This window comes from Pleuronectes platessa, chromosome 15 (genome assembly GCF_947347685.1).
Source record: "Pleuronectes platessa chromosome 15, fPlePla1.1, whole genome shotgun sequence".
Classification (NCBI taxonomy): domain Eukaryota; kingdom Metazoa; phylum Chordata; class Actinopteri; order Pleuronectiformes; family Pleuronectidae; genus Pleuronectes; species Pleuronectes platessa.
The window spans coordinates 21,388,728-21,402,331 of NC_070640.1; the positions used below are offsets into that span (position 1 = coordinate 21,388,728).

A 13,604-nucleotide genomic window follows, 5' to 3' on the forward strand; every position below is an offset into this window, starting at 1 on the left:
AGTCACATCATTCGGCTTTAAGGCTTTTATCCACCATGATGGAGCAACCAGTGGAATCCCCCCTTAAACACTGTACAATCAGAGTAATGCTCCTGTGTCTATCATCTCTGTTAGTTTGACAGATCATTTTATTAACACGGTCGTATATTAGAAACATAATATACATGTACTAAATTGAACTTGTGAAGAGTCACAGAAAACCCCTCTTTAACTGAAAGGAGTCTGCCCTGGATTTACACACATTCATATTTGTGCAGTCGGGCACTTTGCTGGATAATCCCGACGCTGCAGTCCAACAAATCACGTCAAATCCTCTCTGAGTATTGGTCATTTTTTCTGCTCGCAGAGAGGCAGCCCCTGGCCCTGAGGCGTTCATCATTCTTCACCGGCGGATCTCACTATGAATTGTCATGTTTCTTCAGTGACCTCTGCTGTGTTTCCATGACTTGCCAGCCATTCATAGTGCGTCTGGCTTATCAAATAGTCAGGTGGTCCACTTGTATAAGCCAGCATGTGTCTCTTCCCCACAGAGCACTTCGCGAAAAACTACCCTGCTGGACCAGGCATCAGTGACCTTTTCAGATCATCATCATCTAGGGAGGTATTCCTGTGGAAGTCTGCTAAAGTTCCTGCTCTGCAGTGCCTCATCAACAGTGTGGATGAAGGAGTCAATCATCTGTTTCATGTCGGGGTTGAACGGGTCAAAGGAGGACTTCTGTGCCACAGAGCGCTTAAAATGGCCGTCCTGGTTGCTCTGGGCACAAAGCAGCCTCTCCTCAGTCATAGTGACATTTAGAAAGCTTGTGATGAGACGGAGCTGAGGGAGAAGATCTCTCTGCAGCTCCTCGTAATGCACCACCAGCAAGCGCTGTCCAAACTTCAGCCAGCTCAGTGCATGGGATGCCCACCAGGGGGCATAGCTGGAGACAAATTCTGGCCATTCTGCAGGTGAAAGTGAGCATAGTTGAGAATTATTCACATAACACATTCAATCAAGGATGATGTGATTTGTGGATATAATTAGCTACAGAACTATTAACTGTTGAACAGGGTAAACTTATTCCTATTATATGCAGTATGTATGACATTTATAAAACAATAGAAAGGTATTTAAAATGCTCCATCTGTTTTTCATATTAGAGACATTTATTTGAGGTGCAGATATGATGTCAAGTCTGAGGCGATCAGTATAAAAGAGTCAATTCACTCAAACTATACTGCAACATGTATAATCATCATCATAATAACAGAACCCCCTCTAAAAAGAGATGGTACATCTCAAGGGGTTAAATCATATCTTTCGATAATCTATATAACACTTTCCACACTTTGCTTTTTTCTTTGCTGTGATTGTCTGCACACTACAGCACCTGGGCACCCCAGTGGTTTCATATGGACTAGAATTTGTTCCACAAAAACCTGCTACTATGTGTTACTGTGACATATATACACATATATAACTTTTTTTCAGTGCCATGTGCATCACACATACAGTCCCCTTCATCATCGCTGAATATTTTGTTGGATGCAGAAATGTTAATTTACAAACAGTACACTGAAGGGGGTGATACTGAAGCACTACTGGATTTTCCTTGCATGATGTTGTATTCCTCTGTTAAAGCTTCAGATTTTATATTTTAATGAGTTATACGTACTGCATATATATATGTACTTATATGTAGAAGCTGTGATACAGCTCGGGCACTGCAGTCTTCCCTGTATATATGAGGACCAAACAGCTTTGTGATGCACTCACAGTCACATTCCCAGAATGCCCTGAGGTCTAATGTTGCTGTAACATCAGCAGCAGGACATTATGCAGCAATAAGCACAGAATCCTCCAGCAGAGCCATAAAGCACTCGGTTGTTATGTCTGTGTGGATTGGACTGTATTACCTTTGCTTTTCCACTGTGTGTCTGTGGCGTGTCCCAAATGTCCGGCACACTTGCGATTGAATTCAGCCATGAGGGAGCGGTAAGGGTTTCGAATCAGCAGGATGGTCGAGTCGAACATTTCAATCTCTTTCTGACCGCTCTCGTGGGTCTTCACGCAGATGCTGCGGCCACTCTTCCAGTAATCCTTCTCTCCTTTGAAACCTGGTACCAACAAATAAATGTCAGCTGAAGGGCAAAATTTCACTTCAACACTCATATAAAAAGAGTTGTGGTGACACACACACACACCTCTGTTGTATAGCGTGCCGTCGAAATAGAAGCTGCCAGTGTAGTAGCCGGTCACAAGCTCGATGAGGTGCCGTACCCAGGTGTTGCCTGCACCAGGAAAACTGGAAAGAGCCACGAGGGAGCTGGATCTCTGAGGCAGAAACATCCTCTCTTTGCACCTGGAGTCTGCAGACACAGAGCTTTTGTTGTCAGTGTCAGTTATAGAGCAGCAGAGGAGCATAACAATTGTAAACTGTGGATTCATTTTCAGGACAAAGTTAACGTGGAGCAAAGGAAATGGATCAGAGGACGAGAGTAGAGATCCACTGCATGTGGTCTTTTACTTTGTCATACAAGGACAATATTCACACACAGTTTCAGAAAATAGAATAGTTACGGTTGTTTTTACAGGACATTTTACTGGAGGCGATACAGGCTGGAACTTTAACTGCTGTGTGTGATCCGTAAAAATGACTGACAAAGCAGAACGGGATGGGATTAAAACACAGGCACGCTCTGGTAATTATTACATTATCAATTCTCCCTGTAAAAGCAGTCACAATGAGGCTTTACATGATTGGAGTATTAAACATAATGAAGTGATGTGCAGATGATTGACACAGGCTTGCATCTGTGGCGCAAGTATCTCACCAAGCACAGGAGTGTGATACACCTGGTAGTGGTCGTGCTCGGTGGATGCTGTGGGTGTGGAGTTGCTGGTGTGGTTCACAGCAGTGTTGAGACTGAACAGAGGAGATGTCCAAGTACAGAAACAGTGCGGTTTCTTGAACACAGCCAGCGGCAGCTCCTGCAAACAAAAAGCACAGAGAGGCGCAGTTTTTTCATATGACTCATCGTATTTACTTTTCTCTCCAAATTCTTCTTTTCGACCTAAGGCTGATGTGCGAGTTCACTTCAACAGCAAATTCTTTGTTCTTAATTTTTTAATGTTAATTATTTTCGTCCCTTTTCCAGCTACAGAAGGTCAGAATGCTCAATGTCAAAGCACAAGGACACACACTGCAGTAAAAATTTGAGAATTGTTAATGCAAAATCACTCACACATGCAGACACACACGCAGACACACTCCACACAGTGAGAATTAATCACATTGCGGTCGCCACCAGATGATGTGCAGTATTTCTAGCAGCAGTTGCAGTTTTCGGAGGACATGCAGCTGTATCCAGTCAGATCTCATCGCAGGATTCAGACGCCTTCTAATTAGAGGAACATTAAACCTTAAATATTCAGCAAAATTCAAGGAGCTCTGCGCACCCACATGTGATCTCCTGGGAGAGGAGAACCACTGCAGAGAGCTACAGTGTGTGCAATTAATTGATCATCAGGTCTGTAATTTTAGAGAACACCCTCAAACCTTATCAGTGCAGGTCTCGATGCAGGACTGTGTTGTCAGGTTGGGCTGAAGGGAGTGGACGGGGAAGGTGGCGACTGTGCTGTTCTTCAACTTGAAGCAGCCGCGGAAGTGAACATTTCTGACTGAAAAGAGAAAAATACATGAGCAAATAGTAGCATGCTTGTAACTATAAAATTAACCTTTAGCAGTCATCTAAATTGGCCAGATTTGGGAAGGATTTTTATTTACTCGCAGATGAGAGCAACTCGTCAATAAATGATCAGATTGTTAAATGACAAAACAAAAACTATAATCTGGTTTCAGGGTTAAACTTAAATCAGTAACTATTCAAATATTTATGCCGCCAATATATTCCTGTACTTGACTGAATTTTGAGATTTTAAGAGATGCAGAACCATTCAATCATGAATAATAGTGTATATGAAATGAAAAATAGATTTGACCCATTCGACAACAAAAAAGGGGCTGCATTAGAAATCTTCATGGATGATCAGTGTCGTTTAATTTGTCAATTATCATGATGAAATAATGAAACTTAAAAAATAAGTAATACAAATGGCTTATCATTTAAGCAGTATACAACTAAAATAATTTCAGATAAAATATGCAGTATCTTAAATCATGCATCACGATCAGTCTGTTGAGGAAATCGAAATCTTTGTCGAGAAAGAGCTATCTTATCCTCTGACTCACACTGAAAATACCCCAGTCGCAGCCTCAGAGAATATTCTTCACTGAAATATGTTTCAACAAATGTCATAAATCAAGTTGAAGGATGTGCTAAGCATGATTTCATGCAAAAACAACAACAAAGCAGAGAGTCTCTTCACTTAGTCGAATGTCTTGACTTAAATTATTTTACATTATGAATGTTTTGTCAAGAAAGGACGTAATCAGTTGAAAAAAATAAAGGATTTCTCTATTTCTCTCTCCAGGCCAAGGGTGTTGCTAAAAGGTGGTCCTCATCTTCACGTCAACAATTAAAAAAAATGTGGGCCATTGTACTGCTGACACCAGCTCACTGTCGTTTTTTCTTTCCTACACTTTTCCAGATGCACGGCTGTCAGATATGACGACCGTCAGCACTGATGGAAAGATTTGTTCCTGCAAACAGGTTGAAGAACTGCTGACGCACAGACTGAGGTGACCAGATCAGATCAGACTGTTTGGCTCATGGCTGATGAAGGTATTTGTCTTTACAAATAGCATACTTGATTTTTATAGTTGTTTGGTTTAACTTGCTTTTTTTAACTGCAAAACCGCCATATTTTGGAATACTGCCTTAGGCACATACGAACTTGACAATTTCAGACATGAACTTGTCAAGTACGGAGAAGGTGCATTTGCACAATTGGGTTGAGAATTTCTTTGCAGTTTACCTTTCACATATAAACAGAGCAATAGAAGATTCTCCGGAGCGTGAGGGGTGGAGCAGCATGCAGAGGGAGGACTTAAAGGACCCATCGTATGCCCATTTTACCACAGTTGATATGGTTCCTTGGGGTCTTAATGAAATGTCTGTAATATACTTTTGTCAAAATACCACAAGGATCATTTAAAACAGCACCTTTTTACCCTGTCTAAAACACCCCTCCTCAGATTGACCTGTTTTGACCACCCCCCATGGTGGGGGGTGGTCCAAGGCCATGTAGCGAGACTATTTTTCTGTCGTAATCCCATTCGACACCATCTAGCCAGATACCCAAATTAACGTGTAAAAGCACTACAAAAGTTGAATTTTCATAATATGTCCCCTTTAACATATACATTTTGCTGTGGATATCACATGTTTTTGTTTACATCACATTGACACCAAAGTCGGCCCTTGTCAATAAAAGCTCTCTTGACACCTTTGTCAATGTCTTATATGGCAGGGCTTTTTCATCCTCAGATATTCTAATCCCTTTTTTTTTTCCAGTTTTGCATCTGTCACATGTTAGAATTATCATCAATCCTCTTTTAGGATCTCCTGCTGTGTTCTCACACAGCTCATTGCATAAAAAAAAAAGAACGATAACATGTTTAAATCAATAAAACAAGGTAAAACCTTACATAAAAAGCTGCCCCTGCTCTAGTGAGTATTTCTTGCAGCAGGATAGTATATTTGTTTGATAATGAAAAAATAAACTACAATTCAACCTTTTAGATTGTTTTACATTCATGTGTGAAAGGTGCACAATCCTTACTGATATAATTTTATCATTTTGATAATGTTTTTGAAGCACAATCATTTTCTCGCTCGCCTGTAAAGTCAACCACACTGTAGCCTGTTCACAGAAGAGGCAGCAAGCAGTCCTCCTCCTTCCCCAAGGGAATTTGACTCACATTTTCTGTGACCCGGCAGCTGCTCCTCCACCTTGTAAATGGAGAGTCGGCCGACGCCGCCACAGGGAGAACCACGCTCGCCCCGACAGACCAGACTACAGTCCTCCTCAGGAGCCCGTAGGCTAGTGATCCGGTTCCCGCAGTGGCATTCAGCTCCGTACTCCAAACCTGCAAACTGGTACCCACTAATCACACACACACACATACACACAAACAGATATCCACATTGTCATTGCCTTAGCCGAGGGCAATCCATAACCTCAAGCTCCTGGCCTTAGGCTAAAACATCCCACAGGACGTTAGTTAACATTTCAAACTTATCAATTAACTCAAGCTTCCAAGCATCAAATGTGGATGGTCTGTCCCCTGTGATATTTGTCAGTGCTCCTCTTCTGCACTCGTCTGACCGTGTAATGCTTTTTTTCCGGCTGAACTGCAGCCACCTCTGATCTGTACTTTACATATCAAAGCTGTTGTGACTCATCCCTCTTCCCCTCTCTCTCGATCTCTCTTCCCCTACCTCTTTGGAAAAAGACTGAGACCTCATCAAAATTGACCTTTTCATATATGTCCTTTGAAGCTTCCTCATAAATTGCCTTGACTTTTTACTTTTTTCTCATTGCCGTAATTGGCCCGCTCAGGTAACGAGCATGACTATCTTCCATGTGAATGGGCGGGGGCAGGGGGGGGTCGGACAGGGGGAAATGCTCAGTGGGCTTGAGATGTGAGCCCGGACACTCAGTCCGACTGCCTCCATCTGTCCTCTGCTGCTCTGCTTCACTGGGGCTATGCTGCTTTCTTTGCTGCTGAGATATGAAAAGGAATAATTCAAGCGGGTCATTCAATGAGGTTCTTTTTTAAGTGTCCACTTTCCTCCCCATATTGCATTTCAGGTTTGGAGAGTTGCTGCAAACTTAACTCAAACCCTAACCCTAACCACATCAGAGTTTATCGTACCGCAGCCACAGAGCAGCACATATCTATCCACTGATTTATTCAACAACTGCTGTAGTCGGCTCATTAAGCTTTCTGACACACACCCACCTCCCTCCTTCCTTCTTCTGCAACAGATCAGGCCTTCTGTCCTGGCCTGCTCCTCACTCTTCCCCTCTCTCTTTCCCCCCTCATCTTTTACTGTCATCCAGCCACCTGGCTCTCCGCTGAGTCCAAACACAGGAGGCATTCATGGAGGAGACTGAGATCCAAAGCATTTACTCAAACAGCAGGCCTTCTGTGGTCCCTTCACAGGGGCACGCCGCAAACGCATTACCTTTCCGAGCAGGTGTCCTGACACAGAGAGCTGGTCATTTTGCGCAGGTCGTAAAGCATGGTCCCTCCCAGGGCTCGATCGGTGGCATTGTGCAGAAAGCAACCGATGTAGGTCCCTGCATGTGTCAAAAAGAAAATAGAAAAAAATCAAGTTGGAAAAAATTCCCTTTTAAGACATTAGCAAATGCCCTCACAAAATGGAGGTAGTCCATGAAAAAGCATGCAAAGCTAAAATACTTTACCCTCTTTATTTACAGCTTTGAAAATGTGAGGGATTGCTCCAGTTCTTTTATTTGACTGTAAATGTTTAATCAGTCTGGATCATTAAAGATTAATTGATAATCCAAATTATCACAACCTAATAATATTAGAACAAATATAAAGACGCTTTTCAGACTCATTCTTTTAGCTAGATTTTTAATAATTTAGAAAATACAATAAATCCCAATAATTCTAATCATTATTATTTAAAAAATTCTAAATCTTAAATCAAGATGGCATGCATGTGCTTGGCAATAATACAATTTGCTCTAAGAGGCGCATATGAATGTTGACACACTCCACTTAAACTACATTTGGACGTAAACCAGCCTTCCTCTGCCTCCAGTCTGGCACTGGTACTGTCGTCTAACGGTGCCAGAGCAGCCTTTGCATCACCACTTACTCGCTGTAATTATACACACCATCATTGTATTGTGCATCATAATTTATAACATGACCAAGCCTAATTTATCATTCAGTATAGATTTTTCTTATTCCCACATTACTGTGAACTTATTGGCTCGCTGCGGAATAAAAAATCATCTCCATGTAATGCATAATAGGCTCCGACAGACTATTGTGATGTGCTGACAAGATTAAGGCTCCATATAAAATGTCGCCTAAATTCAGTGTTTGATGTTACCCATGTCTTTGCCACAATGTCACATCAAAGCTAGATCAGCTGACACGTTAAAGTCTCTTTATAAATACCTTAATTAAATATCTGTGTGGAGGAGAGCGTATGCAATTCTTTTGTGTGGTGGCTTCATTTACATCTCGCCCCTTGGGTCTGAGACTGGAATATTTTTAGTCTATATGCTGGATGTTTCTTCTTTCTGTGCATGGGATATATGCAGATAATTCACCAGTACTGGTTGTTCGGTTTATTTCACAAACCCTGTGAATTTGTATTCATGGGTGTTTTGAAGGTTTCAAGGACACTGAGGATTCAGTGTTTTCTGTGTTTACTGAGAGAATAAAAATAGACGTGATGCCAACCGGTCAATGAGAGGATTTCAAGAGTGTTAGAGGAGATACATGTCAGTAGGACTGGAGAGATGTGGCAGCAAGGTTCGAAGACAAGATGGAAGCAAGCAATGGTCTGTGAAATATCTGGCAGGCCAAGCACCACCATATCGAATTCATGATTCAATCAGTCTGCTTGTCTTCTGAACACCAGCAGCCTGAAGGCTCCAAGAGGCCAGGTCTGCCACGTCCGAGGCAAGAAGCATCTCAAGAGAGATCACCTCGAGGCCCCGTACCCCCTCCACCGAGCAGGGCAGGTCATTGCTTTAATCAAAGTGAAGGAGAAGCCCTGGGCAGACGCTGCTGAGTGTTAATGGAGGGACGACCACACTTAGGTCTGACACTGTGTAGCTTTCTTAGACACTAAGACAGATGGCTGTGCTGGAGCAGATTCTTTGCATCAGGAGAGGATGGAGGAGGCTAATGACTGACAGAGTATGCGGACATGTGCTACTGCCACGGTCTAGACGTGCGGTCTGTTTGTTCATTTAAACGACTGAAGAAGGGTCATAGTCTCTCTAAGGGCTCTATAATATCCTCACTATTGTGAGGGGAGTCATCAAAACCACAGTAGAGAGGAGCTCAACACATGGTTGGCTGCCTAATGCTGGGGTCGGACAGGGTGATGTCAAAGAGGTTGTCTGATATTAAATGTCTAAATGGTATCTGTATTTGTATAGAGCTTTTCTAGTCTTGATGACATCTCAAAGCAATTTTTTTAATTATATTATTTCCCGTTCACTCACACATTCACACAGTGCATCTATGTGCAGCAATTTCTCTATGAGAACGACAGCATGCGTAAATGGACTGGGATCAAACCAACAACCTGTTTATGGGAAGACCCGCTCATACCCCCTGAAACCAGCGCCAGCGCTTCCTGATTACTTCAATTTAACAGGTGAATCAACACAAACTTAATCCAAAGTATGGAGGGTAGTAGTGGTTGCACAGTGAGTGTGACTCTCACTGTGCAACCACTGCAATATGTCTTACTTCTGATCCCTCTGCAAGTCTCTGGGCGTGTAATACATCTGATATGTACTTTACATATCAAGGAAGTTGTGACTCACCCCTGCAAGGTACGGATATTCCAGCAGCAGACACAGCGCATTATACAAGTATTATACATCTCCCACTTTTATTATAAAATGTTTGAAAAGGTAGGCAGCAACCTGAATCTAAGAATATCTGAGATTGGAAAACCAATGTGCAAGCTGATGTTCCGAGCGGTGAAATATTATTAATGCTGTGTCACTGAATAAAGATCCAGTGAAAAAAATAAGATTTGATTTGATAGGAAATCATAGACATAAAATATTGTATTACAAACACGGAGATGGGAGGAGACTTACTAGAAGTGCAGGAGTTAAATCTGTCACATTGTGCAGTTAGGTGTAAAGTTGTCATCAGTCAATACAATTTCAGTTACTGCAATACAAAGATAGGTTAAAGCTACTTGCTGTAGATTATCCAACACTCAGGAGTTTTTATTTTACACTGTGGACTATAGGACATTTTACATTTTTTAAGTGTTATTATAACATATGTATCTGCTTCAAACATCTGGTATATGTTGGATTTAAATCAGAGACTGTGCCTGTGAGATTTGGATAACAACATTGTGTTGGATTAATTCGAGCTGTTCAGTGTCTGCAACATCACGATAGTCCCGATTTACCATTTTATCATTTCTACTTGACTCACTTTGTAAAGAAACATTTCCTTCCCTTTTATTATGCTGAGTAAGAAGTGGGTCTTAATCCGACAGACTGAAATGGGATGTGACATTGGTGTAACATTGAAACTACGGCTGCAGCTTAAGATGGTTTTATTTAATTCATCCATAAAACCCGCCTGTCAAATTAGTCTTTTACTCATTAAGTCATTTGCTTGTCACCAAAATAAGATGAAGTCTTCAGATTGCGTCTTTGATTTGATCTGTTGTCAAAAACAAAAGGTCATTGAATTTACAATTATAGAAGCAAACAAGAGAAATCATGTGAAATGATTAAGTGTCTTGTATCAATAAATGACTTAAAAGATTAATTTGACATTCTGGGAAATGCAATTTGTCTGTTACTAGAGACGGTTGATAGAACTCTCATTTCACTATATCCTCATATCTTAAATATACCTCCAGCCAGCACACTGATGGCTTAGCTTGGATGAAAAAGCTTGGCTCCCTCTCGTGACTTGAATAAAACAAACAAGATATTTGAATAGGTGAACTTTAGATGTGGATTTTTAGGCTAGCAGCTCCAACCTGTTTTATGCCTTATACTAAGCGGACTGCTTGCTGAGGCTTGACATTAACTGGACAGATGTGACAGTGGATCATCCAACCCACAGCAAGATATAATTTCTTTAAAGCTATAATTGATTATCAGATTAGTTCATTTTCTATCAAACGATCAACTAAACAAATGTTAATGTTTTATATCATACATTGGGGTCCAGTGTTTTTTCTCTGACAGCTACAGTTCCTCCTCAAGGACATGTGACACAACAGACCTGGCTAATTCAATTCTGTGTCCAGGGTAATACTTTTCAACAGGAACCTTTGCCAGATGGCTGTTACTGAAACTGTTCTCATTCCTGCCTCCCAACATTTTTCATCTTTATTACCCTGTTTAGTGACTGAGTGGTTATGTAGTGTCTGTTTAAAAAAAGGATTAAGAGCTCTTATAGGATGCTTTTCAAGAATGAGCTGGAGGAACAAATGCTCCACTAAAAGTAATTCCACTATATTTATCTTTTCAACAAAATGGCAATGGCACTGACAGGCACCGATAAACAATAAAGTACATCTCGAGAGATATTCTTCTGTATAATGGTGAGGACTCTTTGACAGACATTACAAGGAAGGAAGAGTATGATTTTTATCTTCATAATCACTAATTTATTTTCTAGAAACTTCTTTAGTGTTTGCCTGCCCCCTCCCCCCGTGGTGTCGAGAGGATCAGTGAGCTCTCTCCCACATCTACAAGATCTGAGGCACCCACACGTAAAATGTCATATAAATGTATAATGAAGCTCCTCTAAATGTTCTAAGGTCATGCTCATCTGTTCGTAAATGTAGAATGTCTGATGTGAGTCCGCCGTGGAAGCAGAGAGTGCGTTACCTCGCCCCAGGGCCATCTGAGCTAAAAAGGTAAATCACTGAATAGAAAATAAACTTGTATATTTGTTTCTTCATATATTATTCACTAGGAAAACCACAGTCTCAGTGAACACATCTTCGCCGGGGTATTTCTGTCCCACACAGCCTCCTCCACTGCTTCCCTTCAGATGGCAAAGATAGTGTTCGAGCTGAGATCTTTTTCATTGACTCCGCAGTGATATCTGCTCCTGTTTAACGGCAGGAGAGGTGCACAACCTTGGCTGCACATACACAGAGGCAGTTAATTATTGGCAAAACCACATTAGCTTACGTGAGGAGACCACACAACCACAAGCCTCTCAGGTAACATATCTGGGGGGCAGACATTGTGGAGGTTCACGAGTTGTGGAAAAGCAGAATAAGTAGCTGATCAGAATTTTACGGCCTCAAGAAATTGAATTTGGGCTTTATTTTTTTTTGTGCAGTTTGTAGTGAGCAATAGTAATTTTGTATTCCCATAATTTAAGCCAGCTAGTTGAAGATACTGCAGTAGCCATAGTAAACTATCACTGCCATACTGTTACCACCTTACTTGTGCAGTAATTAATGTAATTAGGCCATGCAGTGCTCAGTAGTCACATGTGAGTATATTAACACTGGTGGCTTTGCTTTGCTTTGCTTGCCTCCTGGCTAGCTGGCTATAAGGGAAGCTATAGAAGCAGCACCTCTGATTTAATTTAGACCTGGACTGAATATAAAACAATATTAACACAGTGTGGAGACAAATCCATCTCCTAACACTGATTGTTAAGATTAATATTTTTTAAATAATAAAGACAATTTCTATTTTTTATTTAATAAACATCCTCTTAGAACAGTGAAAGTTGTATCGTTATTTACCCTTGTGCCTGCTGCTCCTGTGCAGAGGGACTCTCTGCTCTGGACTCTCTGGCATCAGACTGTGAAACCAGCGGCGATGCAAGTGTTGGACCCCAAGGCTGCGGGAAGCAGGCCAGTGTCGTCCTGCCTTGGCTCCCCCTCCAGAGACAGACTGAACGGGGGCCCATCTGGAGCGGGCCCTCACGGCCAGGCCCGCTGTCCTGAGGGCGGTGGGAGGCGCTGCTAGGGACAGCATGGGTGGCAGGATGGCGAGGTTTGGCTGGGCGACTCTGATGCTGGAGCGCTGCAGGAGCAGGATGCTGCCTGCCATCAGATAGGCGATGCCGAGGCAGAGCAGCAGCATCTGAGCCCGCTTCAACAGGCAGTGCAGCTTGTAGAGAGGTGCCACCATTCCCCCGCCGTTTGACTGTCTCTCACCCCAGCGAAAGGCCAGTTCATGGATTAGGAGCAAGAAGATGGATGTGTAGCCTCCTTAGAACTTCATGATTTTGAGAAAGTCCAACAGCATCTGGCAGTGGTATAGACGGTGTGTCTTGATCCTTCATTGCCACAATGACCAATCGCAGCACAGGAACAGTGACTGTGTTACGACAGAGAGGGATGTCATAGCCAGGCTCTGGTCACTGACTCCAGGATGATCCATGAGGAAAAGCTGAAGCACAAAATCGGAGGAAGACACAAGGAGCTGGATTTAAAGCACACGTGTATTTTTCTTTATGGTAGCACAATCAAAGTGAAGGCATGTACTCAATATGTCTGGTATGGTGGATGAACGGCTTATGTTGACATATGGGGTTGTGTTTCTGTCTTGCAGCCATGGATCCCTTGGTGTCTGCTGCTTCGCTGCTTTCATTGGTGCCATTTGTTTTCTAATTCAAAACCCTGCCTGAAGTTATGCTCCGCCATGTTTCGTCAGTCTGTGCTGTCCTATCACAGTAATCCATTTTATTAGAATAAAGAAATGACATTCTCCTCTGCCAAAAAGGACTTTTAAAAAGCGGTTTCTCTTTCAGTGCAGAGATTTCATTTAGGCCTAATTCCGTCAGATTATATTTAATTTAACGCTGTATCTCCCAGCTTCACATTTTAAATCTCAGTTATCACTGCAATGACATGATGAGATAAAAAATTGTCTGGAGAGAGCATTAGGGCCGCTTATGAGATGGGGATTATCAGAGCAG

The 13,604-nt window shown here is 42.0% G+C and overlaps 1 protein-coding gene across 1 annotated transcript; it reads right to left on the reverse strand.

Moving 5' to 3' along the window:
• Positions 1 to 432: 432 nt before the first annotated feature.
• wscd1b (WSC domain containing 1b) lies at positions 433 to 12,814 on the reverse strand. The gene is made up of 8 exons (XM_053441828.1): positions 12,424 to 12,814; positions 7,135 to 7,249; positions 5,865 to 6,049; positions 3,540 to 3,661; positions 2,815 to 2,971; positions 2,185 to 2,349; positions 1,897 to 2,097; positions 433 to 942 (listed from the first exon to the last, which is right to left on the reverse strand). Exons 1-8 carry the CDS (start codon positions 12,812 to 12,814, stop codon positions 590 to 592), a joined length of 1,689 nt encoding a protein of 562 aa, XP_053297803.1. The 3' UTR covers positions 433 to 589.
• Positions 12,815 to 13,604: the final 790 nt, after the last annotated feature.

Excerpts from the sequence above, each read along its gene's own strand:
- wscd1b (XM_053441828.1), bottom strand. The coding sequence starts at position 12,814 with ATGGTGGCACCTCTCTACAAGCTGCACTGCCTGTTGAAGCGGGCTCAG. Across the intron at positions 3,662-5,864 it reads GCTGCCGGGTCACAGAAAAT|TCAGAAATGTTCACTTCCGC; the intron begins GTGAGTCAAATT and ends TTCTCTTTTCAG. Across the intron at positions 2,972-3,539 it reads TCGAGACCTGCACTGATAAG|GAGCTGCCGCTGGCTGTGTT; the intron begins GTTTGAGGGTGT and ends TTTTGTTTGCAG.